The sequence below is a fragment of the Triticum urartu genome, chromosome 2A (assembly GCF_056163025.1).
Source record: "Triticum urartu cultivar PI428250 chromosome 2A, HENAU_Tu73, whole genome shotgun sequence".
In the NCBI taxonomy this organism is placed as follows: domain Eukaryota; kingdom Viridiplantae; phylum Streptophyta; class Magnoliopsida; order Poales; family Poaceae; genus Triticum; species Triticum urartu.
In genome coordinates this window covers 199530671-199557803 of record NC_141874.1, presented here as the reverse complement: position 1 = coordinate 199557803, position 27133 = coordinate 199530671, and the positions used below count along the sequence as shown (strand labels likewise).

The 27133-nt window shown below is 47.3% G+C and overlaps 3 protein-coding genes and 1 long non-coding RNA gene across 11 annotated transcripts; 3 read left to right on the top strand and 1 right to left on the bottom strand.

The window, feature by feature from the left end:
- Positions 1-1244: 1244 nt before the first annotated feature.
- Positions 1245-5947, top strand: LOC125536675 (putative mixed-linked glucan synthase 8). The gene is made up of 3 exons (XM_048699923.2): positions 1245-1739; positions 3214-3958; positions 4033-5947. Exons 1-3 carry the CDS (start codon positions 1504-1506, stop codon positions 5686-5688), a joined length of 2637 nt encoding a protein of 878 aa, XP_048555880.2. The 5' UTR covers positions 1245-1503; the 3' UTR covers positions 5689-5947.
- A 316-nt stretch (positions 5948-6263) lies between these two features.
- Positions 6264-13987, top strand: LOC125536674 (uncharacterized). 8 transcript variants are annotated; one of them, XR_015616093.1, is made up of 9 exons: positions 6264-7063; positions 7210-9459; positions 9575-9774; positions 10727-10755; positions 10878-11032; positions 11539-11707; positions 12235-12530; positions 12936-13111; positions 13672-13987. XR_015616093.1 is itself a non-coding variant. In XM_087543605.1 (9 exons), the coding sequence occupies exons 4-7, from the start codon at positions 9720-9722 to the stop codon at positions 12468-12470; spliced, it is 489 nt and encodes a 162-aa protein (XP_087399731.1). In that variant the 5' UTR covers positions 6264-6810; positions 6929-7063; positions 7210-9459; positions 9575-9719; the 3' UTR covers positions 12471-12530; positions 12936-13111; positions 13672-13987. The 8 variants fall into 8 exon arrangements, 7 of the variants coding, with proteins under 7 accessions (XP_087399731.1, XP_087399735.1, XP_087399738.1 ...); XM_087543605.1 differs by lacking the exon at positions 10878-11032 and having other exon boundaries at positions 6264-6810; positions 6929-7063; XM_087543609.1 differs by lacking the exon at positions 10878-11032 and having other exon boundaries at positions 7210-7384; positions 9260-9459.
- An 838-nt stretch (positions 13988-14825) lies between these two features.
- On the top strand, positions 14826-26822 carry LOC125536673 (uncharacterized). The gene is made up of 3 exons (XR_007295166.2): positions 14826-15180; positions 21370-21458; positions 26248-26822. It is a non-coding gene; the product is annotated as an uncharacterized LOC125536673 (long non-coding RNA).
- On the bottom strand, positions 17728-20454 carry LOC147984528 (S-locus lectin protein kinase family protein). Its single transcript, XM_087543604.1, has one exon. The coding sequence runs from the start codon at positions 20384-20386 to the stop codon at positions 17915-17917; it is 2472 nt and encodes an 823-aa protein (XP_087399730.1). The 5' UTR covers positions 20387-20454; the 3' UTR covers positions 17728-17914.
- Positions 26823-27133: the final 311 nt, after the last annotated feature.

Sequence of the window (27133 nt, the reverse complement as noted above, 5' to 3'; positions counted from 1 at the left end):
GATGTAGCAAAACACTGCGCCAGTAGTAGCAAAACAAGTCTACAGTTGCAACATCATTTTTGTGTTGGAAGCACAGGATTGCGCGAACGACGGCCACCAGTAAAACGACATTGAATGAATGTAGCAAAAAACATCGCCGTAGTAGCTAAAAACAACGACGGTTGCCAAAATGAAGCTTTTTCATTGCCGGTTGAAACTTTTTTCAAGGTTCAAAGTTTTTCTTCCACACCCATTTGAAGCTTTTTCATGCTTGAAGCATACTCCTTTGTCGGTTGAAGCTTTTTCGCACACCGTTTGAAGCTTTTTTGCATCTGCCGTCGCCAGCCACAAGTTCGCTGTCGTTGGTTGCAGCACATTACTCTGACAGTAGTAGCTGTTTTTGTTGCCGGTCGTAGCTTTTCACAGTGTGGATTGCAACTTTCCTCATCTCTCGGTTGCAGTTATTTGTTGTCATGGGCCACAAAACTACACGCCGAAGATTGTAGCAAATAGCGCCACTGGTTGTAGCAAAAAAATGATCTAGTTGTAGCAAAAATCAGTTGTGTTTCCAACTCGCTTATTGGTTGCAGCAAAAAAGAATAGTGGTTCCAGCTTTGGATTTGGCCGGTTGAAGCAAAACAAAATGCTAGTTCCAACATCGTTATCCGCTCGCTGGCATCGCAACCTTCACCGTGGTCATCCATGGAGACTCGTCGGCACGGCTTGGTACGGCGCCCCTGGCTCTTCGTCTCCGGCACCAGTGGATACCAGATGCACCCCCCCCCCCCCCGACCCCGTGCATGTCGTCTCCAACGCCACAAGTCGCCGGCCGTGGGGTGGACCACAACCTCACCGGCGAAATTGGGCTGCGGCGGGGTAGGGGTAGACGGGGGTGGACGGCAGCGGGGAAGATGCATGTGTCGCTGGGAAAAAGTAAATGGACAGGAGAAGGATAAGTCGGGCTAGCTCATCTCTTGTGGGACCCCCACGAAGCAGGTGTGCGCGTGAGCGGGCGACCGGCCGAAAGGTTCGGCCGGCGCGCGTCTCCAAACGTTTCCCTTCCTATTTCGGGTTAAAACAGAAGTGCAAACAAGACGTCAATACCCCCACACCTTGCTGTCCAAAAGCAAGCGTCTTGGTCAGATGCGTACACGGCGTTTGTCCCGTAGCTCACGTTTTCCTCAATCGAGGTTGTTTCCTAGCAGGGAATGGCGTCGATTAGCCACGCGTACGGCTCCCGCTGCATTGGTCCAGTGGCCCGGCCAGCCAGTACCCCTCATGAGTTTCACGCGACTCTCGTCTCCCCCTAGGCTCCCCTCCCAGCTCCCAGGGCATGGCGAAGCTTAGGCACTGCGTACCCTGTGTCGGTGGCCACTGGCTGGCATGGGCTTAGTTTCACCTCGTACAATGTCTCTATATAGCGGTCGCACCTCGCATAGCCGTCGTGCGCCAACACACACACACTGTGCTTCCTCGAGCTTTCACGCATAGAAGCTTCCTCGAGTAGATAGGCAGTGCCAGCCAATGGTTTCGCCGGCGACAGGCGGTGGTCGTGGCGGCAATGCGGGCCTCGCCGAACCGCTGCTTGCGACCAACGACGACAGCGACGGGGCCAAGCATGTGTTCGGGGCCAAGGCGAAGCACTGGGTGCCCGCCGACGAGAAGGAGATGGCGGCGTCGCGGGAGTGCGGCGGCGAGGACGGCCGGCCGCTCTTGTACCGCACGTTCAAAGTAAGGGGCTTCCTTGTGAACACCTACAGGTAATGTTACGCTCTACAGTCTGTTTCCTTTTTGCATCGGTATATGAGTTGTTATGAAAGCAAAAAAATATCTTGGGTGGGTTGAGAAGAAAAGTCCCCATCTTATTGTTCATTTTTTTGGGCAAATAAAATTTTGTCCATCAGGTCCATTTTTCGAATAATTTTTTGTACGTAATTCCATTTCATTGCATTGCGTTTCCAGCAAAAAAAATTCATTGCATAATTAAACAATGGTACCATTAGCATCATGCATAGCATAATTAAACAGTCTATTATCACCCCACCCCACCCCTAGTCGAGGGGCCAGCCCCATGGTCGTTCGCGATGGGACAACTCCACGACATCTCATCGTCCTCCTTGGCGAGCTCATCGAACATCTCCTCACGCTCCGCCTCGAGGCAGGCAATCTCGCGACGATCGCGTTCGATCATGCTCATGTCCTCCATGGACTAGAAGAACATGTGGTTCTCGACGAGGATCTGTGGGTACTCCTTGAGGAGCGCGGCCACGAAGGGGACATATGCGCGCTCGTCCGTGGGCTCTGCCTTGGCTGCACGATGCTCCTTCTCCTTGGCTCAGGAGGTGACCCAAATAGAAGGCATGATGATGGTTGTCGAGGGGGCATCGGCGGTAAGTTGTGCTTCACCCAACTCCCAAAGAAGCGGAACGCAGCGGCGCCATAGGCGTGCGCTACCTCCTCCGCCGTGGCGAATGTGCCAAGCCACACTTTCGCATATGCGTCCGGGTTACGAATCTCCGCCACCCATTTGTCCCATGGTCGAAGCTCATGTCGTGGTACTTCGGTGGCGTGACTGCCACGAACTCGAGGTCAATGGCCAAGACGGCTCGATGAGGTGGCGGTGCTCGGCAACGGGGAGCTTGTAGTGGCGTATTGGAATGCTCAGGGGCGGGGGTGTGGTAGCTCAGGGAGGTAGATGGTCTACTGGCTTGTATGTAATTTTTACTTTTGATTTTCTGTGTATTACCTTGACAGTTGATGAATATATTAAAGTTTTTTTTTAAAAAATAATGATAGTCAGTTGCTACAAAAGTGTAAACTGATGCAGACAGTCAATATATTTTAATAACTTGCTGCTCCGAATGCTAGATACATCCGTTTGAGTAATAAGTAATATGGATTGGAGGGAGTAGTTATATTTTTTTTTAAAAATATACTCCCTCCGTTCTTAAATATTTGTCTTTTTAAAGATTTCAAATGGACTACTATATACGGATGTATATAGATGTATATAGACATATTTTAGAGTGTATATTCACTCATTTTGCTTCGTATGTAGTCACTTGTTGAAATCTGTATAAAGATAAATTTTTAGGACCGGAACAGAGAGAGTAGCATGCATGTGCACATTTATTTTTTTTTTTAAGTAGAAAATTTTAGCAGATCCTAATATCCGTTTTGTATTTATACTCCTACGTGACAAGTTCTTGAACTTTTTTTGTTTTGAGCTTTCAGGTTCTTGAACTTGGCTAGACTTACGGCGGTCATCGTGTTTTTCGCATGGCGTGTGCAGCACCCAGATTCCGACGCAATGTGGCTGTGGTGGATCTCGGTCGTCGGAGATTTCTGGTTCGGCCTGAGCTGGTGGCTAAACCAGGTCCCGAAGCTCAACCCCACCATATGCATCCCCACGATCCCCCTCCTGAGACAGCAGTTCGACCTGCCCGACGGCGGCTCCAACCTCCCCGTCCTGGACGTGTTCATCAGCACCGTCGACCCCGTGGAGGAGCCCATGCTCCACACCATGAACTCCATCCTCTCCATCCTCGCCACCGACTACCCGGTCGACAAGTACGCCACGTACCTCTCGGACGACGGCGGATCGCTGCTCCACTACGACGGGCTGGTCGAGACCGCCAAGTTCGCCGCGCTGTGGGTTCCGTTCTGCCGGAAGCATCACGTCGAACCAAGGGCGCCGGAGAGCTACTTCGGGATGAAGGTCCGCCCGTACAAGGGGAATCTGCCCGAGGAGTTCCTCGATGACCATAGGCGTTTGCGGAGGGAGTATGAGGAGTTCAAGACGCGCCTGGACGCACTGTTCACTGTCATCCCGCAACGGTCAGAGGCGCACGGCCGTGAAGATGCCAAAGGCGGAGGAGGAGCGAAGGCGACTTGGATGGCGGACGGGACACAGTGGCCTGGCACATGGACTGAGCCGGCTGAGGGTCACCGGAAAGGCGATCACGCTGGAATTATCCAGGTACAATACAAATTTGAATGGGGGAACAAACCAAATGTGATGATTTTCTTGCAGCTGACATGATTGTTCAACAGGTTATGTTGTCCCAGCCAAGCGGCGAGCCTCAGCTCGGCGCGCCGGCAAGCTCCGACGACAATCCTCTGGATTTCAGCGCCGTCGACGTGCGGCTGCCGATGCTGGTGTACGTGTCCCGGGAGAAGCGCCCGGGCTATGACCACCAGAAGAAGGCGGGTGCGCTGAACGTGCAGCTGCGCGTCTCCGCCCTGCTCTCCAACGCGCCCTTCATCATCAACTTCGACTGCGACCACTACATCAACAACTCCCAGGCCTTCCGCGCCGCCATGTGCTTCATGATGGACCGGCGCGACGGCGACAACGTCGCCTTCGTCCAGTTCCCGCAGCGCTTCGACGACGTCGACCCCACGGACCGCTACGCCAACCACAACCGCATGTTCTTCGACGCCACCATGCTTGGCATGAACGGCATCCAGGGGCCCTCCTACGTCGGCACCGGCAGCATGTTCCGCCGCGTCGCGCTCTACGGCGCCGACCCGCCTCGCTGGCGCCCGGACGACGTCAAGGTGCTAGAGAACCCCAACAAATTCGGCAAGTCGATGACGTTCATCAACTCCATACCGGTGGCCGCGAACCAGGAACGGTCCGTCATGTCGCCGGTGTCGCTTGACGAGCCGGCAACGACGGAGCTCGCCGACGTCATGACGTGCGCGTACGAGGACGGGACGGAGTGGGGCGATGGCGTCGGGTGGGTGTACGACATGGCGACCGAGGACGCGGTGACCGGCTTCCGGCTGCATCGGACGGGGTGGCGGTCCATGTACTGCGACATGGAGCCCCCCGGGTTCTGCGGCACGGCCCCGATCAACATGACGGAGCGCATGTACCAGATCCTGCGCTGGTCGGGGGGCTCATTGGAGGTGTTCTTCTCCCGCTTCTGCCCGCTCCTCGCCGGCCGTCGGCTCCACCCCATGCAGCGCGTCGCCTACACCAACATGACCTTCTACCCGCTCTCGGCGCTCTTCGTCGTCTGCTACCACCTCTTGCCGCTGATGTGGGTCTTCAACGGCCGGTTCTACATCCAGAAGCCCTACCCGACGTACGTGATGTACGTGCTCGTCATCATCGTCTCGAACGAGGTGATCGGCATGGTGGAGATCGTGTGGGCGGGGCTCACGTTGCTCGACTGGTTCCGCAACGAGCAGTTCTACATGATCTGCGCGACGGGCGTGTACCCGACGGCGGTGCTGCACGTCGTGCTCAGGTCCCTCGGCCTTAAAGGCATGTCCTTCAAGATGACGGCGAAGCAGCTGGCCACCGGCGCGAGGGAGAGGTTCGCCGAGCTGTACAACGTGCAGTGGGCGCCGCTGCTGATACCCACACTGGTGGTGATCGCCGTGAATGTGGTTGCCATCGGGGCGGCGGTGGGGAAGGCGATCACCTGGGGCTGGTCGGCCGGGCAGGTCGTCGAGGCGGCCAGCGGGCTCATGTTCAACGTGTGGATCCTGCTCATGTTCTACCCGTTCGCGCTCGGGGTTATTGGGCGCTGGGGCAAGAGGCCCTATGTCCTCTTCGCCATGTTTGTGGCCGCGTTCGCTGCCATTGCGGCGGTGTATGTCGCCGTCCAGGCGGCGCTCGCTGGCAACCTGCTGTACTTCCAGCTGGGACATTGGTCGATCGGCGGTGCCGTTTCTCTGCCAAGCCGGCGGGTTTAGCTGGTGTCGTTCTATTGAAGCAGGTCGTTCAGAATTCGGTCGATCGATCACTACCTGCTGGGTGATGGGGCTAGCTACCTGAGCTAGTTTACCGTTGATTTTTTGTTCAACAATTCATTAGTGTTGTAAGAGCTCTAGCTGAATGAGCTTCTTGTGTAATCGCAGTTATCTCAAGTTATGTTTTTGTTTTTGGTAAAAGGGGAAAGAATAATAATAGAAATTTCCTCATGTCATGTGAGTTATATAATTTTAATTTTTGAAAAAATGAACATTTTTCATTGATGTAGGAACATAAGTTTAGATGTGTTTTCACACACAATAGTTACATGTCAGTCGACTACATTTCGAATTCGGGTCAGTCGATTTTGGTTAAAGGGACAAACAGCCGGAGGGGAGGAAGAAACTCGCTGATAGGCTACCCCATATCGTAGTTGTTTTACTAATCTTACTTCTAATGGAGCAGTTGGTTGTCTCCGCTGGTCAATTTTCGTCCTACCTCCACTGATTTTTTTTCGTCCTAAAAAAATCTGCGAAGGAAAAACCCTCCGCTCGATCCACCCCTCGTGCGACCGCTCTCTTTCCCTCTCCTCCCGATGCGGCGCTGCCCCCATCTCTTGCTCCTCCGCCGCCGCCGCCCCTGCTTCCCCGATTCACGCATCTCACCCTCCCTCCTGCACTAGCATCCGCCGCCGCCAGTGCGTTGGCTGCCTCCCTCCCCCATCGCCGGCCACCTCTCGCCCCCATAACCGGTCGCCGCCAGCCTTCCTTGCCGCCGGCGCCGCCGATTCCTCATCTTTTCTTCGTAGCCACAATCTTCCCTCGCGTCCGGGCTCCTCCTCCTCCGCCGCCGCCCGAACAATCGATCCCCACCTAGCCGGGGATGGAGGCGCGCGAGGACGTCAGCAGCAGGAACGGCGGCGTGGAGGCCTTCCTGGCGTCGTGCGCGGTGTCTGGCGACGACGCTTACGGCGCAGCCAGGGCCGTGCTCGAGCGCCTCCAGGCCCCCGCCACGCGCGCCGGGGCAAGGCGCCATCCGTCGCCGCCTCGCCGACGACCCCGCCGCCGGGCAGGAGGAATGCTTCCACGCCTTCAACCTCCGCATCCACGACGTCGTTCTACAAGGTCGGCCCCCCATCCTCCCCACTGCCCGACGATGCCTCCCCTTCCTCCTGTGTCGCCTCCCTCGACCGTGTAGGCACGTCGACATAACCTGGACGCCGTCACTGCATTGATCATGTAGATCAGGGCGCCTGCAACGTGACACAGCCGTTTTCTTCGGCCGAGCACTGAAAAGGGGCTGACGGCTGCATCGCCATGCCATTTATAGCTCAAGATTTGTAAGCCGCACAAGGTCATCTCTGCCGCTTCACTTCTGGTTCGCCTCTCTACTCCTCCCAACGCATCTATCTCGTGATTTCAATAACTGAAGGTGCTGGTGGCCATCCTTGCCCTCTTCTCCTTCCCGTCCCTGACCTGCCATCCTCGTCCTCACTCACCCTGATTGGTGTTCTTGTGTTGCAGGGTTGAAGGTCAAGGTCGGCGACCTGTATGTCCACAAGTTGTCCCATGGCTGTTCACTGTGGGATGTGATGAGAGGTGAGGCCTCTTTGCCTGTTGAACAGGTGCAGGGCCTCCCGCTTATTCCTACTTTCTTGCAGTCAAAGGACGGGGTTCGGTGAAACCAGAGCAAACTAAGGTCTATGGTTATCTCCCGAAAAAAGGGTGTATGGTTATTTTAATTCCCTGCTCTTTCTTTTAGAAAAGTCACTGTTATTCGTAGCCATATGGTACATGCATGTGTGTCAAGTTTCATTTGTAATAAATTACATTAGCTGAATTTAAACAGATTAAGTTTCCTAATGCAGGGCAAAAGCATAGTGTATTCAGTTTGATATTGTTCCCGTATTTATTTGTTCTGGGCATAGCTAAACTCTCAAATTGTAAAATCAATTTGTCCAGTTTACATATTTTCAATCAGAAGTCATCTTGTTTTGTTCATAAATTGTGTCATTTATAGTTTAACTTAACTCGTCATGTAATTATCTGTTTCTACCTATTGGAGGGCATAGCACATAACCTGTGGGCCAATGGGCTGAGGTTTTCAAATGTTATTTTACCCCTCGTGTCTATTATAGGCTAGATACATTTCTGCCATCTTATTAAGTACTCAGATTTCTATTTAATGAACTCAGATTTAAAGACAATAGTCCTTTCCCAATAATAAAAGATGTATTTTATGAGGTAGTACAGTCGTAGACTTTTCTTATGTTCTGATTTGTCATTCCACCTCACTGAAAGAGCTTGTAAATTTGTAATTGGTTCAACAAATAGCATACACTTTCTTTCGGTTTGAATAGTCTGAACTTTGTAGCTCAGCGGCTACTTTGCGGGTGTATTTAAATCTTTTGGCCACACTAGGAAAGGGTAGACTATTTTAGGTGATAAGTCGGTTGGTTAATGTTGTAGTCCCTTTTTTATTGGAATGTTTTATGTTTCTGTACATTAGTTTTGGTAGAAAATCCACATCTACTGTGGCATCTCTTCCGTTTTTGGTGTTCTCCTGAAAGAGCGAAGGGGCAAAGGGTTTCTTCAGTATTGCACAAGACTTTGATCTATCTGGTTGGTTCTGCTTCAGCTGGGGATATTGGCTTATTGCCGATGTTTCCCTCTGCTCTATGGAGGCAGCGGCATATGTAGGATCCTGAATTGGGGTGTAAGGAGTAAAATAAAAAACTCCACTAGACACGCACATTTTTCTTTTGAGGGGTACCCAGCCATGTGCGTATGCTCGAGCTATAGAGAAAAAAATTGTTGCTCACTCTGGAACCCATTGATCAATCGGGGGAATTGCAGTTCTGGTCTGATGGCCTTTTACGTGCTAGGCCAGCTGCTTAGTTAATGGCTTGAGGGGGAAATATAAAGGGTGTTAAATGATAGGAGGTGGGCAGGGCTGCTTTGTTACAAGGCACTAAATTTTCAGATTATTATAGCTAGCAAACTACACATATATGTATAAACCCTGGTCTGCAATTGGTAGTAGTACTTGTTTGTTACTGAACTTTGAAATTGGTTTGCGTAAATTTGGAATATGTCTTGACATATTTTACTCGGCCGCGGTTCAGCTGTTAGGTTTGCTTCAAAATTTTACTTTCTGTGAGCATCACTTTCTTAGGGCATCTGATTCCTAACAGCCCTCTAATGGAATTCATTATGCATATGCATTTCTCAATAGGGAACAAAGGAAAAACATCTATTATTACTAGGTAAAAAAACGCGGATGACAAAGTGAACCAAAAGCAGGCTCGAGGTTTCTTGTCCTAAGCACCTGACCTGAGATAGCTTCTAAAAATCCATAATCAGAAAGGGTCAAGGAAAATTCATATGAGATCAGAATACAGTAGGGCATTGATCAAGCGATTTATTTAGAGGAGTTTTTTATTACATGCGTGTGTAGTACGGGTTGTTGTTTCACAATAGTTTCCATGGCCTCTAAGCATCATTATTCATGTGTGAACTTTCAATATTTGTGATTTTGGTTCTGGTTGCATAAGAATTTATCGAATGCTTTTAGGATCCCAGCAAAGAAGGAAGCTAATAATGATGGACATACCTAGCATTTTCGGCCCCGGAGATAGGTCCATCACTCTCTACGAGGGCATAAATCATCATCCAGATCCAGATTCCATTTTCAGGAATAAGACCGTCGCACAGCTGGGATGTGGCAATGGTTGGATATCCATTGCGCTTGCAGAAAAATGGTGCCCTTCCAAGGTTGGTATCTCTTGTCCCGTCCGCTATCTCAGGTCAGGTGTCATTATTCATGTGTGAACTTTCAATATTTGTGATTTTGGTTCTGGTTGCATAAGAATTTATCGAATGCTTTTAGGATCCCAGCAAAGAAGGAAGCTAATAATGATGGACATACCTAGCATTTTCGGCCCCGGAGATAGGTCCATCACTCTCTACGAGGGCATAAATCATCATCCAGATCCAGATTCCATTTTCAGGAATAAGATTGTCGCACAGCTGGGATGTGGCAATGGTTGGATATCCATTGCGCTTGCAGAAAAATGGTGCCCTTCCAAGGTTGGTGTCTCTTGTCCCGTCCCCTGTGGACATTTATCTTATGATCCTCGTTACGTAAGTGGGAACTGCAGCAGTTTCACATTTGTTTATAAAAGTGGGAGCTCCATAGTTAGATATTTACCCAGGTTTGACGATATGATACTTCACAGACTTCTGATAATCTGCCGACAGCCTAAGTTAGTCGGAGCATCTGAGAAAACAATATATGTCCCCCTCCCCTGGTTTTTTCTCGTCCTGCCTCCCACCTCCCAATTCCCCCGCAGTAACGATCCCACCTCCCAGTTTCGTCGGTTTTTTTCGTCGATTTTTTATTCGTCCCCCTCCCACTGGTTTTATTCATTTTCATGCTTGATGTAAAGTTTAGTGTTTCTTTCCTTCTGTTTCATGGTAATGATGCGTTGGATATGCTTTAGTGAATGGAGGAATCTGAGAACACATAGTGATTTAACCTTACCTGTTAAATGCTTACATGCATGTTCATTCTGTTCAACTAAAGATAACCACGATTATAGGGATATTATCTTTCTACAAGCATGTTTGTGCGTAGGTATAAACATGATTCTCACCACCCTTCCTAATTCGTAATGCAAATACTTGACTAATGTTGGATCTTGCATATGCAATGAATACTAATGAAGGCCATGTGCCTTTCTTATTTCATGCACTCTTTGCCCAGTTACCTACTTAGAGTTTCAGTTCGCTGCACAATTATCGTGCCACTGAAATATGTAATGTGAAACCCGCTCCCATCTGTTCTCATTTTATAAGAGTGCAACTTTTTATATAACAGGACCCTTCCAGGTGTTAGATTTATAGTTAATTACTACTTAGTTTACTATTCAGGATGTTCACACATTTTTCTTGGGTACAATTAATAATTTTCATTCTTTATGTAGGTTTGGAGATGACACGTACTAAAAATCTAATTATTTTCTCTTGTCGTTTTTTGTAGTTAATTCAAGGAGGACCCTACATCTAAAGGTAACAGAGCAGTTTATATCATAATTCCATTGCTGGATTTCTAGAAGAATGAAAAAGGGAGAAATGGTTGTTTCATTTGGTGTGCGAATCTGGTTTAAAGTGTGCCTGCTTATATCTGGCAGATCTTGGTTGCAAAAGTATATCAGGAAGATCTTGGTTGCAAAAGTGATCAGATATACTCCTCTGTACCAAAATATAAGACGTTTTTCTCAGTTCAATTGAACTGCAAAAATATCTTATACTTTCGTACGGAGGGAGTAATAGTCAACACAACCAGGTTGGTTCTGTAATTAAATGCCTAGCTAAGATCTTGTAATTTTGAATCAAATAGTTTGACTACACAAAGAATTATATTTACTTTGTGTAAGATCTTGTAATTCTGAACTATTCTAAATCAAATATTTTGTCTACTATTCTATATAGGTCTTAAGTAGCAAAGCTAGGCATTGTACATAATTTTGTTTTGCTTTGGATTTCAATTAACTTGGAATTGGGGGAGAAGTTAACAATAAGGTTCATGTCTACAAGGTTGGAACGTTGAGATATTAGGAACTGTGCATTAGTACTCCCCGTGAAAAACCGACCGGCAGGGAATGAGAATAGCCCACGAACTCCAGATTTTTTGATGGGTTTGTATTTGAATTTCTGTGTATTGATAGAAGTTTAAAGAAATATGGATAACAGTAAGCACATCATCCATACACACATGCACTCACACATGGTCAGTACCACCACTATCCTAATCATTTAACTACTGATTGGTTTTAATAACATTTTTCCCAGGCGGGGGCACATGCCATTTTTTCTCCTTCACCATGGACCCTGAATTTGCTGAACTCTGGGCGTGTCGATGGGCTGCTCAGCTTACATGTGAACTGGACGTGGCAAAGCTTATCCTGGAGACGAACTCAAAGCTATGAAAATTCATGTATACTGATTATCGAGCATTATGGTATGTTTTCCACGAGACTCAATTTGTTATGTCCAGAGGCATGGCTTTCAGAATAAATGCAGACTGTATGTTTACTCATTATCGTGATCTTTGTATATCTGTAACTACACCATACAGCTTGAGCCACTTGATGACCAACCTGCAATTAGATGTTACAAATATAAATGCAATATGTTAATTCTAAGGTGGCATCCAATTCCTAATAATTCATACCTGAAATAAAATTGTGATTTATTCGCTATCTTACTATCATATCCGCATCGAGCACAACCGAACTCCTCTTATATCCAGTGAGGCCAACTATCCAGAATCTTGTCACCATCTTAAATCCATTGATGTTTTTCTGTTAAAGGCTTTGTTCTATGTACATACTGAAATTAGCAAAGCCAAACTTTTAATCTGAAAATATCACTTTATAGTACTTTGGTCTGTAAATGTGTTGCGTTGCTGTATTTTAAAGATGCGGTTTGTATTGGAAAAGATTACATTAAAGATGGTGTCGATCCTGATGACGGGCTGCCTTGCAGGGCAAGGGACGGGGGTACAAGGCATGGTCTGCGGCGCCGCACCTTGTTGTTCCCTGCCGGTGGCGGGCGAGCTGCAGTGGCGCTTCTCTGTTGCGTGGCGAGGGACGGGGGCGGAAGGTGTGCATCTGCAGTGCCACTCCTGGGGCATGCCTCTCCGGCGACATTGCCGGCGTACACAACATACCTTCCTACACGGGGATTTCATCTCTGAACTAAATATTACGTCCGAAGACTGAAACATCCAGAAGATTTATTGAGACTATTCATTGATGGTCTTTCTCTACTACACGAGGAAGGTAATTTATGTGGTTCTTTTTCCATTTCAATGTACCGTTGTGTTATTTCGGTTGAAGAAATAAAGTTTCTACATATTTTCATGGCTTATGAAAAGTAGCTGAGATCCGTTGTTTTATTCCTACTTATTGAGGAAATTTCTGTGAAGCTAAAGTTGAAGTTGTTCATCTTTTTTTCTACAATTTAGTACTCTTGACATAGTTCTAAAATTTATCATTTCAAAAGATCAGTGTAGTAGTGCAGGCTAACAAAACCGTATTTTCTACAGGCCTGAGGTAGACAAACATAACAACTGATGAAAGAAGAACATATTTGTACCTTGTTGCCCGCTGACTATATGCATGGTTGAATTGTAGTATGTGTGATACATGAGAATAATGTAATATGAAGTGAAACATGGTGGATAGGGCTTCGTGAATGAGCTGGCGGAGAAGATGTCAGTGGTGGAAGCGGAGATGTTATAGAAGATGTTGCGGGCGGTACCGGAGGAAATGGCCAAATGGGGTTCCTCGGAGCCGACAAGAAGGATGCTGCAGCGGCACATATTGGTTTCCATTTCCATCCAGAGAAGAACTTATGAACGGTATGTGCGCGATCCATTCATTCTTTCGTTTGACCCTTCCTTGTTCCCCTCAACTCAGATTCTTTTTCTTTTGCACTTACATGGTTTTTATGGATCAATAAATTTAGTGACATTAATGGCAATGAGAATATCATATATCCATAAACTTCACATTGTTGTTTTTCAGCAGAATATGATGTTTGTCTCTTTTTCATATGGACTGCAATATGGTCGATGGTAGCTTGCTGAATAGGTTAAGCGAGACCCAAGACATAATTTCATTCCCAGAGTTTGACTTGCTGAATAGGTTAAAAGCCTACTACAAAATATATTAGACACGGAGTTTGTAAGGGTTACATGTATGCAATTTACATGGGTCTATCTAATGTTAGAGTTTCATGCCTCTAATTATTTGTATTTATGTATTCTAGCTATGGATACCAGTAGCATTAGTTCTTTTAAAGTACTGCATTTATAAACTTTACTATTTAGATAATGCATATGAAAATATCAAGTAATTATAAATGCCATTTATGATCACAAACGATCTTACCGGATGATTGTTTTCATGGCCTTCAAAGAAGAGATATCCTAGAAGTTGAGTGCAGTTGGAGGGGCCTCAGTCCTTTTGAGCCAAGAAAAGTAGATGGGGCATGTCCAAGCTATGAATAGTAGATGGGAAAGTGTTGAAATATTTTGTGTTTCCATGGTTTGTAAATGGTAGGAGGTATATGTAGTAACCTGTACGGTTTCAAGTGCCAAATTTCATGTGTAAAAGTTTGCTAGGGAATTCTGATTGTAGAATCTTGGAATAAGGGAACAAAATCCTACATGTGTCATATATTTAATTAATGGATAATAACAACAGACATGCTTTCATGAGATGATTAATCTTAAGCATAGAAGGGCATCCATGTGCCACCTATCATTTGTAATGCATAATAAAGAGTTCTATGTTTTTGTGTTTTGTGCATTAGATCTGATCCTATATGTTACCGAATTACATTGTAAGTAAAGTGGATCTCAATATTTTTGTATGTTATCAGCTATCTTTTCTATACATGTGAAATTCGATATGCAATTAGTAACAACTAACCTGCAATGAGTAGGAAGGCATAGTAATGTAATGAATAACCCAATATCGAATACTGATAATAATATTGACAAAACGTTTTTGATTTTTTAAGGCCCGTGGCAACGCACGGGCACTCTACTAGTCACAAATAGGCAACCAATGAAGCAATAGTACAAATTTCGAGCACAATGCATCATGATCTATTGGGAATTACATGTTCCCTATTTAACATATCAACCAGTCAAAGTGGCCATCTTGCATTGACCTTGAAAGTGTGATTTTTGGCCAAGCCACCGAACGACGCAAGCAGGTTGAACCCAAACTTGAGCATATAGTTAATCGAACACGAAACAGTTCATTGAGCCCGAGCATTGTTGACAGCCCTACCGATTGGAGGCAAACAGATACATTTTCCTTTTTTTCATAAAATCAAATGCTTGTATTAATGTTTATTCCGTGCATTTTCATACATTATTCAACATTTTTTTCACCATTCAAATAATTTATTCTTTTAATTCACATTATTGAGCTAGGCACATAGACAAAGTTATTCTTTTTCTTCCGTTTGGAACGCACGATCTCTTTTGCCAGTTACCTCAAATAGTGCTAGCAGGGCTGACTTGGGCCACGTATCGGGCTGTGCCGAGCCGAGCCTGGATCGTGCCGGGTCGGCCCGCGAATAAAAGGGCTACGCCGAACCGACTTGATTTTTCCGTGACAGATCCATGCCCACGGGCCGGCATTAAAGGACGGCCCAGGTTTGTTTCAACTGCACGGCCTCCACGAGCCACGGCGACGGCGACGGTCTCCGGCTCTCCGCCGTCCTCTCCCGTCGCGCCTCCGATGCTACCCTGCCAATTTGTCCCAGCAGTTTTACCCACATCAGATCAGATGATCGAATTCAGAGGGGTGGCGGCATTCGCGCCGCCCAGGGCAGCATTAGCGCACCTTGGATTGCGGGGCTTGCCAGTTCGTCGCCTCCTCCGCCGTCTTCCTCTCGCGGCTCCAGCCCCAGGTTCGCCATCCTCCGTCAGTCCCATACTCCCGTTCTATGTCGCGTAGACGTTGCCTTTGCCTACCCTGTATTGACTGGTGACCTCCTCGTGTTCGATTTGGTGTGGGGCAATGGGATTGGGAACGTGTGTACGGATGTGGGCATGTCCATCCCAAATTGCAGTGCAATCTGCTTGCATCTGATGAATTGCAACTTTGCAAGTGCCAAGGTGAGTTGATCTAGCGGATCTAGGAACTGAATGAGGGGTCGCAAATTAGCTGTTTTCTTTTTTACCATATGAATTAGGGGTGACTGCACCAAGCAAAATTAAAATAGATGCCTCACAAAGTCATTAACTGTATATTGCAATTTAGTAATTTTGTTTTATTTTTAGGTGGTCGTTAGTGCACAGAGTGCATTAGTTCTCTGATGTTTGAGGCTCGAGTGCCACCCTAATTCTACTTGTGCAGTTGTCCTTACAACAATTGTAGTTATGTCACTGTTTCTAGGAATATAACTGTAGCCCTCCAAACGCCTGGTCTAACGGCTCGGTCACTGGCTGGTCAAAAGTAGCCGACCCAGATGGGCATCTCAAACCGGCCTTAAACGTCTGGGCTGACCGACACCCCTCATACAACAACAACAACAAAAACAACAAAGCCTTTAGTCCCAAACAAGTTGGGGTAGGCTAGAGGTGAAACCCATAAGATCTCGCGACCAACTTATGGTTCTAGCACATGGATAGCAAGCTTCCACGCACCCCTGTCCATAGCTAGTTCTTTGATGATACTCCAATTCTTCATATCTTTTCTTACGGACTCCTCCCATGTCAAATTCGGTCTATCTCGACCTCTCTTGACATTATCCGCACACTTTAGCCGTCCGCTATGCACTGGAGCTTCTGAAGGCCTGCGCTGAATATGAAGAAACCATCTCAGACGATGTTGGACAAGCTTCTCTTCAATTGGTGCTACCCCAACTCTATCTCGTATATCATCATTCCGGATTCGATCCTTCCTCGTGTGGCCACACATTCATCTCAACATGCGCATCTCCGCCACACCTAACTGTTGAACATGTCGCCTTTTAGTCGGCCAACACTTAGCGCCATACAACATTGCGGGTCGAACCGTTGTCCTGTAGAACTTGCCTTTTAGCTTTTGTGGCACTCTCTTGTCACAGAGAATGCCAGAAGCTTGGCGCCACTTCATCTATCCGGCTTTGATGCGATGGTTCACATCTTCATCAATACCCTCATCCTTCTGCAGCACTGACCCCAAATATCGAAAGGTGTCCTTCTGAGGCACCACCTGCCCATCAAGGCTAACCTCCTCCTCCTCCTCGCGCCTAGTAGTACTGAAACCGCACCTCATGTACTCAGTTTTAGATCAAAGTTTTAAACAGTGTGCTAGCTCGACACTATAGCATTTGGAGGGGCATCATGCTAAACGGCATCTTGTGCAATTTAGCGGCTTTGTGCGCTATTGAGGCTGCCGCTATTTGCCATAGTCTGTTATTTAAAACTTTTCGTTATATATGAGACGTTGATGGGCTAGGGATCGAAACCAGTTGCAACTACCCCTTTTCTGTTGGTCTGTTTTGACCTGAGAGACCAAATCCAACAATTTGAGCTCTGGAGATAAGGCACTTAGTACAGGATTGTCTCAATTGACCACCCAAACCAATAGATTTTTGGGTTGAATACACACCAAAGTATTCTATTAAGTGGTTCTGAACCAAATACCAGGATAACTTACCTGGATAGAAGAAATCCTGATCGAATTCTGCCATTTGATGTAACAGTTGTATGATCAGAAAGGGGCTGGAGTCCGGAGATTGTATTAGTCACAGCAGATTTAATTGTGGAAGTGGAAATAAGTAATATATGAGCAGAAACTGATGAACGTATCTTGCGAAAGGGCCATCCTTTGGCACAGAACTGCTATGTAATATCTTTCACTATTTGACTAAAAATGGAACGGAATGAGATTTGATTGTTTAGTGAGATTATAGGCAGTAAAGCGAATATCAATCCTGACCTTTCTGGTATCTGTACCTGGCTCAGTGGAAGCTCTAAAAAAGTAGTCTCTTGTTCTTTATTAACTGAAAGCAATAGAGGGTTAGCCAGTTTACTTTCTTGGGCTCCAAACGAGCCAGTTGCTGTCCTAATAGAGGTTCATGTCAATCCAGCCAAGCCAGTGCCATGTGGTATTCTGCAAGTTTATACTCAAGGGCGTTACCTCCTGGAGAGGGTTAGTTCAAAAAATATCCCCGGGAGAGGCAACACGGCCATTGATTTCTTCCGTCCATATTACCAGTTTTATCATTTGAATTGACTTGTCTTCCCACTTCCCAGACAACAGTTGTATCTGTTGCTAACTTCCTCAGTTGACTGGACTTTCCTTTATGAAATTATGGCTGTGCTTCTGCCAAATAGCACAAGCAAAATTATGCCATGACCGCCTTTTTCCAAGACACGCGTTTGTGAAAAGGCAGACACTTGCCATGAAAAAAATGTTGTTTGTTTTTGTCTAAATAGTAAAGTAGTTTCCATTCCGCAAGATAGCATGCAACAGAAATCTCGTTTTTATTTTGGCTATTCAATTCTGCTGTGAGCCTACAGTGTTTATTGATACATAGGACGACATAAATAATCTGAGTTTACTAGTTTCTACATATATATACAACTCCAGTTACTCATGGCACTTTTCAAACATATAAAGGCCTTGCCCTCATAAATTGCAGGGTTCCCTGATTACGAACTTTGGAAATGTGAATTGCCTGAAGTAGCACTGTGTGTCTGAGAAGTTGTTGTGCTGTTTTGCGTCAGGGAAGTCTGGCTTGAAGACAGATCTGAGAAGAAGTTTATGACATCAGGGCTTTCACCAAGAGCTCTCAGTGACCTGGGAACGGGAGGCATATTCACATCCAGAAACCCCTCTAGGATTTGGACGATCTGACCCGTCGTGGGTCTAGTGCTTTCATCATCTTGGATGCACCAACAAGCAACCTTACAAGCTCTTGTGAGCTCGTCAGGATTTGCATCTCCTTTCAGCCTAGGGTCCAACAAGGTCTGCACATCCCCTTCATGGAGCTTGCTTGCAGCCAAGGTTGGGAAGAAAGTGGACCTGCCCTCCTCTCCATGGTCAGAATTCCTCCTGCCTGATATGATTTCAAGGAGCATCATGCCATAGCTGAATACATCTGCCTTCGCGGTTATGGGCACGCCACTGATCCATTCAGGTGCAAGGTAACCCCTTGTTCCTCTCATCGTCGTTAAAACACGGCTGAAGTCCCGGCCTAAGAGCTTTGCTAGGCCAAAGTCGGATACTTTTGGTACAAAGGAATCATCCAAGAGAATGTTATCTGGCTTGACATCACAGTGTATGATGCAATCCCTACATTTTTCATGCAGGTAGTTTAGGCCCCTTGCTGTTCCAAGTGCAATTTGGTACCTAATGGCCCAGCTCAATGCAGTTGTCTCACCAGGGAAGAGTTGCACTTCCAGGGAGCCCTTTTGCATGTACTCATACACAAGCAGCCTCCTTGACCCTTCAGAACAGAACCCAAGAAGGCGGACCAAATTAACATGCTGGGTTGTCCCAATTGTGCTTACCTCAGCACGGAATTGCTTCTCCCCTTGATGAAAACCATCGAGCCTCTTCACAGCAATGGGCGTTGAATCTGGGAGCTTCCCCTTGAACACCGAACCGAAGGCACCTCCCCCCAGCTTCTCTGAGAAGTTTCTGGTGACATGCTGCAGATCACTGTACCTGAAAGCAATCAATGTGCCCCCACCAGTCTTTGATATCCGAAGAGTCCTTTCTCGCCGAAATTTCTGATATAGGAAGAAAAACACAATCGCAAGGATTATCAGAATTGCAGCAACCCCGCCAGCAACTGCACCAATGATCACAGCCTTGCTCTTTTTTGGGTCTTGCAGCTCGGATGCTGCAAGTCTGAGGAAGAGTGTGCCAACTCCATTTCCACTGTACTGTTCTTGGAGGTTCACCAGGTCCCCAGACCAAATAAAACAGCCAGTTGTATTGTAAGTGTAAGCATCGCATGAACAGCTTTTCAGACAAACCTGCTCACATTCTTTCAAGCTGGCGCCCACTGCACCCCGAGCATTGTCAGGTAGCCTCACGCTTGCCATGGGAAAGAACTTATCAGGCTTGGTCTGTCCGGAGCTCGAGTTGATCTGGCACTGCAATGGTACGTTCCTCCTGCACCCGCCACTGTAATCCTGAAGATCCCAATCACTCTGGACCTTCTGGCTGAACCCCTTGACGCAGTTGCAGTATGGCAGCGCAGCCTCACTGCAGCTGCCATATGCCCCACAGAGTGCATACACCTCACACTGTGTTCGCGGCTGTGACCAGAACAAGATCCACTGCTGTGAGAATTCCACCCATGTCAGCTGCTTGATCTGTCCGGTCACGTCCATGATGAACCGCGAGATGACTGCATCATCCTTCATCGAGTAGTAGAAATAGCTTTCTGTGGCATTGTCGACGAATTGGAAGTCGTATCTGAAATTAGCCGTCATCTCTGGCACGAGGCTGAAGATATTGCCATTCCAGGGGCCACTGGTCCAGTAGTTTATGGATTCATTCCACTGGATGAAGTACTGTTTTGTGCCATTGGGATCTAGCTCCAGAGAGAACAACCCAGGAGATGGGTCTGCGTTGTTCTTCCAAGGAATAAGCCTCTGGCTCAGACCCGTGGTCTTGTTCAGCCCGAGCTTGCCCCCCGGAAGCCAGGTGTTTGTGGGATGGTCTATGCTTCGCCAGTAAACTATCGATGAATTGGAGACATCGATAAGATCGAGGCTACCGCTGTCCCTGATGATGGCCATGGTGGAGTTGGAGGCTATACTTACATCAGTTGACCATAGCTGCCGGTTCTTGGCTTGATCAAGGAGGACAAGGTTGCCGTCGCTGGCGATTTCCAAGGAGGCGGTGGCCGGGTCAGACACCGTCATGTTGGTGTTCCACACTGTGGTCAGCAGTCGTATGTTGTTGTACCATATGGCTATGTAGTAATTGCTGGAGGTGGAAGAGGTGGTGTTACTCTGCGATGGGGAGTAGAAGCCCACGGCGAACTTGTTGCCCTGGGATACGATCTTCTGTGACCCGGACAAGGGTGTGGCGGAGTTGATGGTGTCGCCGGCTGTGCAGAGCAGGATTTGACCGAATAGGAGGAGGAGGAGGAAGAAGGGATCCATGGATCATGGATGGGAGCTTGGAAGAATAGCAGGGGCTTGAGCGAGGATGGGAGCCTGAACTTTGGAGTCACTCGTGGCTGTGGTTGGAGTTGGACACAGAGGTTTCTCAGCCTGGTGAGCTACAGGGTTGATTAAATAAGCAGCCCTCTTTGACCTGGTACAGCAGCAGCAAAGGCTGATTGAGAGCCACACGCCCAACGCCCTGCTGATGCTGCTGAATAGTATAGATGAATTAACAGAATAGTAGGAGTACTAAAATCTGGTGTTGAAATTTATGACAAATGGTTAATGGTGTTTTCTTTTCCTTGCTTGATTTATGTTGTGTCACCTCACTTCAGTTGCAGTTGCAATCCGATGTAGCATAGCTATGATGTTAGTGATGTCATGTCACTTTCGCTTCTTTAATTATTGTTATGTTATTCCACTGGATGAAGTACTGTTTTGTGCCATAGGGCTTATTGTGTCATAGAGTACTATTTTCTCTTCATTGATTAATATTAGTGAACAGAAAATGCCAATATCTGACTCTTGCCGTGATGCTGACTGTCGACGACTAAAAAAAGGGAGAAAAATGGTGTGAAGCCAGGAAAGTGGTTTTCCGGCTTTGACTTGGAATATTTAAACGATGGCCGATCTTTGGCCGCAAATATTTTAAGACTGACTTGTCATCTTGCGAATACTCAAAGTTTACTTCCAGAATTCAACCTCTAATGGACTTCTCCTCTGGTTCCAGATGGCCAGGCAGATGTTTGCAGCTTTGCTGCTGTTCTTCTATCTCTGTCTCTCTTCTAGAACGGGTATCTACCTGGTCGGGGTGAATACCAGAATTTTGAATTGTCTCTGGTCTGTTCGATTTACAGTGCAGTCAGTTCAAGGTTGCGATTTTTCAAAGTCATGTTAATAATCATCGTGATCGCGGTCTCCACTGAAGGCGTAAATGGCGTCCACTGATACGTCTCTGATCACCTTTTCCTTCTTTCCAGCTTGTAGGGTTTATACACGCACCTCGGTAACTGGAGCGCAGAGACGGATATGCGCAGACCCAGTCCGCATATGTGTCGAGACTCGAGAGGTACTCCCTCCTTTCCGGTTTATAGGGTTTATCTCAAGATTTTAGTTTTTCCATTTTATAAGGCTTAATTTGGTTGTTCCCCATTACATGTTCAAACTTCAAGGTGCATTAAATCATTGCATGCAAGTATTAAGAGAAAACTGACCAATGCATGCACTTTATGAATGCATGCATTGCAATTAATGCATTCGTAAACATAATTTTTTAAAAAAAACAAGAGCATTAATTAGGTGCTTTTGTAAACTATAAAAAATATTCCACCACTCATCATCTATCTTGGTTAGTGAGATTTTTAAATTAAGCTTTATAAACCGGAAAGAAGGGAGTATTTTTTGGTTACATGGCGCCCGAACTCGGGGCAAAATGACCTGTCGGGGAAAGGAACGTGATGGCCGTGTTTGACTGGTAATAACAAGGCTAGATATAGCCTCTCTTTTTTGCCTGATTCCTGGGTAAATCATGTTTTAGGTAGTGTCCTGTTCTGCTCGGCCATTCAAGAGCTTTTATGATACGGGCCCAGCATTAAGTAGCGACTAAAGGTGGCAGACGGATAGAAACGAAATGGAGGAGACATCAGCACGCGAGGGAGAGGAGAGGAGCCAGGGCATTCGTGATATTTTCCGACTTCTGAGTTGAGACTACAGCCGTATATAGGGGTGACAAGAGGAATACGTTACGAGTATTTTTTTTTAGAGTATGTCAAAGGCGTACCTTAATTTTATAGAAGAAGAGAGCAAACGTCAATTTACAAGAATTACATGAATGGAAGCTAGCTTCCAAAGAGAACGCACACCCTAGCACACCCACTAGCTAGCCTATGTCTACACTCTCACAAAACATGCCATAACCTCCTCCATCCAATCCCGCCAACCTCCATTCTTTAAGCTCTGCAATGATGGCGAGGGCCAGGTCTGACGCCGTCTTTTGTTGATTGATCCGGTGAAATACTCTGGCGTTGCGTTGCTTTCATAGAGCCCAGGTGGTCGCAATAGTCACTGTGTCGAAGCCGCGCTTGAAACCTTTCCTGAAGTTAGTTCTCGTAGTCAACCACCAATCTAGTAAGGTGTCCTCCGGCACCGGGATATTACCCTGCAAGCTCAGCGTCTCGAATATGTAGTGCCACGCCTCCCTGGCATAGCCACACTGAATGAGAATGTGCTCCGCATTGTCCTCCTCTTGAAGGCACGTGACAGAGCATCCTGAAGGTCGTGCCTTGCTCTTCTGTCATATGTCCAGATCCGGTGTTGCACTGCCAATCACGCAAAAAATTTGCACTTCAAAAGTGCCCAACTTTTCCAAATGCAAGTGGCGTATGGAGCCCTCTCGGCACCTTGGCAGAGCCGAAAATAGGTGGACTTGGCGGTATAAGATCCGGACGGGTCTGCCGGCCATGAGAAAGAATCGTCTCTGGTGGGATCGCGATTGATCGTGATGATCGCAAGGTTGAGATGCAAAAGCTGCATGTGGCCTCCAAAGTTTACCTCGCTGCTGATGTCAAGCAACCATCGCCCATCCTCTAACCCTTCCTCGACCGTGCGGCGATTGATCGTTCGCGTGTCCACTAAAGCATGAATGCAAGGCGCAATATCCTAGTAGTGACGGAGCACACTGAGCACGAGCCGCTAAAGCCATGGGCTCATTGGCCACCCGCAGTCCCGCTTCAGCGTAGACCACTAAGTCCACAATCAAAACAAAACAAACTAAGGGCATCTCCGATGCTGTCCCTAAATGGACACACTATCTGTCTGTGGATTGTTCCGGATCAGTCTGTGAACACTATGCATGTACATGTCACAATTGAGGAGAGAGAGGAGGGATGATGTTGAATATGATGGCTTTTGGTTGGAATAGACGGATGGCCGGACCACCCCCCCTCCTCCCAGTCTGCTTCTAGTTCGCCGGAATTTAGAAGTTCGGACCAGCTTGCGGACGTTTCGAGGGATAGCATTGGATGGCAAAAGGTGTCTGGACTCCCGCAAAGGACATATAGGGGTTGTCGTGGATATAATCCTGACAATACTAGGGGGTATGAATGTAGAGGCAATCGTATCTAGCGAACAGTGTGGTTGGGAGTACGCTCAAGGAATTATACAGGTTCAGGCCCTCTGCGGTGGAGGTAATACTCTACTCATGTGGTGCTCTTAGCTCTTGGCGTAAGGTACAAAGTGTGGATCTTCAACCCTCAAGATGTGGCTTTCCTCCTAGCTTATATAGAGTGCACCAGGTAGGGGTACATAATGGACTGATATTAATGCTATTCAGGTCTGGCGACTGTTTCATGGTATTTACTACTGGTAACTGTCATGTTTACTAGATTATACCATTGTTGGGTAACTGTCACGTGGTCGAGAGGTATCCTAGGTAGGCTGCTGACTGCTCCTTTCGTCTTTGGCCGAGTGCTGGTATTCGACTGTTGGGACTTGGTGCGGACTCAGTTTGTTCATGCCTAGGAAGGGCGAAGAAGTGAACAATTGGGGAGAAGACTCAGTGATACCCATTTTTTGATCTCTTCTGGAGAGGACAACTCGTGGCCCGACTATGGGCCCGCTTGCGGGCGTATCATCAAATTCCAAGTGGCTGTCCGAGGAATCTAGGCTTGATCGGGTCAAGTGTCACCAGTAAATATCCTACAAGAAGAATGCCCGTCGAAAGCCTTTTTTGCAAAACCAAGTCTGTGCAGCCAGATATTCGGTTCCCTCGGAAGGGAAGCCGACTTGTGCCTCAGAGGATATCACGGGCGCCCCTTGCTCTTACACAGAACGGATCTGAAACGAGTGTTGATTCATTCGGTTTCCTTCGGGTGGTGGGCACTCGGATAGTCATCGTGCCTTGGGCACAGGTCGTTCGACCTGGGATGGATCCTGTTGGTCGAGTTGGTTTGCATTTCTCAGCCGATTGGAAGGTAGATCGTTAGCCGGCTGGTAGGTCAATGGTCAGCAGTCATCATTGTGGGTCTTCACGAATTATCACATCGGGATCTTTTGCATGTCTGACAAACCTTCGTCTGACCACTCGCGTGGGAAGACTCTTTGGGTTCCATTCTTCGACTGACAGAATGCCTGAGTGACGCCTCGCGGTGTAGTGGGTTTTAAATGTTGACCATCTGGATTTCCACGCCGAATTGACGCATCGGCCTCCTTTTTATACGCGTGTCGCGTGGTTTTCTCGCAGTGGTTCATCACCGACTTGGGTATAAATACCCAACCGTATGTGGGAGGGTTTTTTCCCGTCCCCCACATCTTCCGCAACCACCAGGGCAGTTTCTCCTTCTTCCTCCTCTTGAACCCTTGGATCGCCATGTCTTCCTCCACCCAAAAGCTCGAGAAGGCCAAGGCCGCAGGCAGTGCATCTTTCTCTGCGGGCGGAGAGCTCTTCGCGACCGACGCAGCTACTGCCGAGGACAAGGAGCGCAAGGATTGGCTTCCCTCAATCGTGACGGAGGGTGTTCTCTGAGTGAACACATGAGACCATCGGCTGCCGGAGACCGGCTTGTGAGTGCCAGACACGCGCGAGCAGGAGCCGTCCCCCCTGTGGGAACGAGCGGGTGATCCTCACGTCCTATCTGGACCGGGGATTGGGCCTCCCGATCCACCCCTTCCTCCGGGAGGTGTTGGATTTCTTCCACGTGCAGCTCCACCATTCTGTCGAACACCATCGCCCACCTCTCTAGCTTCGGGACGTTGTGCGAGGCCTTTCTTGACATTTCGCCAGAGTGGGCCCTGTTCAAGCACTTCTTCTACATCAAGCCGTAGACGGTGTCGAAGGACATCTACCAGACATGCGGGGCACTCGGCATCCAAGCCAAGCGGATGTCGAGCTACTTCGAGATGAGGTGGCCCGACTCGCTGAACGGGTGGACCTCCACATGGTTCTACTACGAGGAGCCATCAACTCCAGTCGGCGATGTGGCCCTCCCATCGTACTCCTCTAACCCGGTCGTGTGGAACCCCTCTCAGGGCATGAAGTTCACCCGAGCAGAGGTCGTGCAAGCCATGATGTTGGAGAAATGGGTGGCCACTCTGTTGGCTGTCGGGCTCTCCAACTAGGACATTGTGATCGCGTGGGTGAGTCGGTGGATCCATCCCCTCTAGGCATGCGGCCGAGGGATGTGAGACTACGCGGGAAGCAGAGACCGAGTTTTGGCAAGTCCACCAGCAGGGCCCGCCTTCCGCCCAACCGACCCCATTTGTTGGGCCGACTGTGTGGGCTGCTCCCCCAGCCTCACGGGCTGCTAACATTGTTGCACCTGGGGGAGTTGGCGACTAGAGTGATAGACCCCCCCGACCCATGACGTGGACGTTGTCCCGTCCGTGGAGGAGAGAGAACCCTAGGGCAGCTCCGGCTGCCCCTGTTGAAGATGTTGTTGAAGCCTGATACGTCTCCAACATATCTATATTTTTTTATTGTTCCATGCTGTTATATTATCATTCTTGAATGTTTTATAATCATTTTATACTCCCTCCGTTCCATAATGTAGTGCCTATAGATTTTTTAAAAAGTCAAACCTCACAAACTTTGACCAAGTTTGTGGAGAAAAATATTTACATCTAGAGTGCGAAACATATATCACTAGATTCATCATAAGATGTAGTTTCACATTATATATTTTTGGTATTGTAAATATAAATATTTTTCTCTACAAACTTGGTCAAAGTTTGTAAAGTTTGACTTCTCAAAAAATCTATAGGCACTACATTATGGAACAGAGGGAGTATCATTTTTTGGTACTAATCTATTGACATAGTGCTAAGTGCCAGTTGCTGTTTTCTGTATGTTTTTTACACCGCAGAAAATCAATATCAAACAGAGTCCAAACGCAGCGAAATTTTTTGTAGATTTTTTTGGACCAGAAGACATCTAATGGGCCGGAGAAGCGCCTGGGGGGGAGGGGGTGCTCCGAGGGGAGCACAACCCACCAGGGCGCGCTTGGAGTGCCCACCTCGGGTGCCTCCCGAACCGACTCTTTGCTCTATAAATACCCAATATTCCAGAAACTCTATGGGAGTCGACGAAAATCAATTCCAGCCGTCGCAGAGTCCAGAACCACCTAATCCAATCTAGACATCATCACAGAGGGGTTCATCATGCCCATTGATGCTTCTCCGATGATGCGTGAGTAGTTCTTTGTAGACCTACGGGTTCGTAGTTAGTAGCTAGATGGTTTCCTCTCTCTCTTTTGACTCTCAATACAATGGTCTCTTGGAGATCCATAAGATGTAATTCTTTTGCGGTATTTGTTGGGATCTGACGAACTTTGAGTTTATGATCAGATCTATGTTTTTATCCATGAAACTTATTTGAGTCTTCTTTGATCTCTTATATGAATGATTTCTTATAGCCTCATATTTCTTCTCTGATATTTGGGTTTTGTTTAGCCAACTGGATCTAGTTATCTTGCAATGGGAAGAGGTGCTTTGTGATGGGTTCGATCTTACGGTGCTTGATCCCAGTGACAGAAGGGGAACCGACACGTATGTATCGTTGCCATTAAGGATAAAAAGATGGGGTCTATTTCTACATAAATAGATTTTGTCTATATCATGTCATCGTTCTTGTTGTATTATTTCGTTTCTCCATGAACTTAATACACTAGATGCATGGTGGATAGCGGTCGATGTGTGGAGTAATAGTAGTAGATGCATGCAGGAGTCGGTCTACTAATCTTGGACGTGATG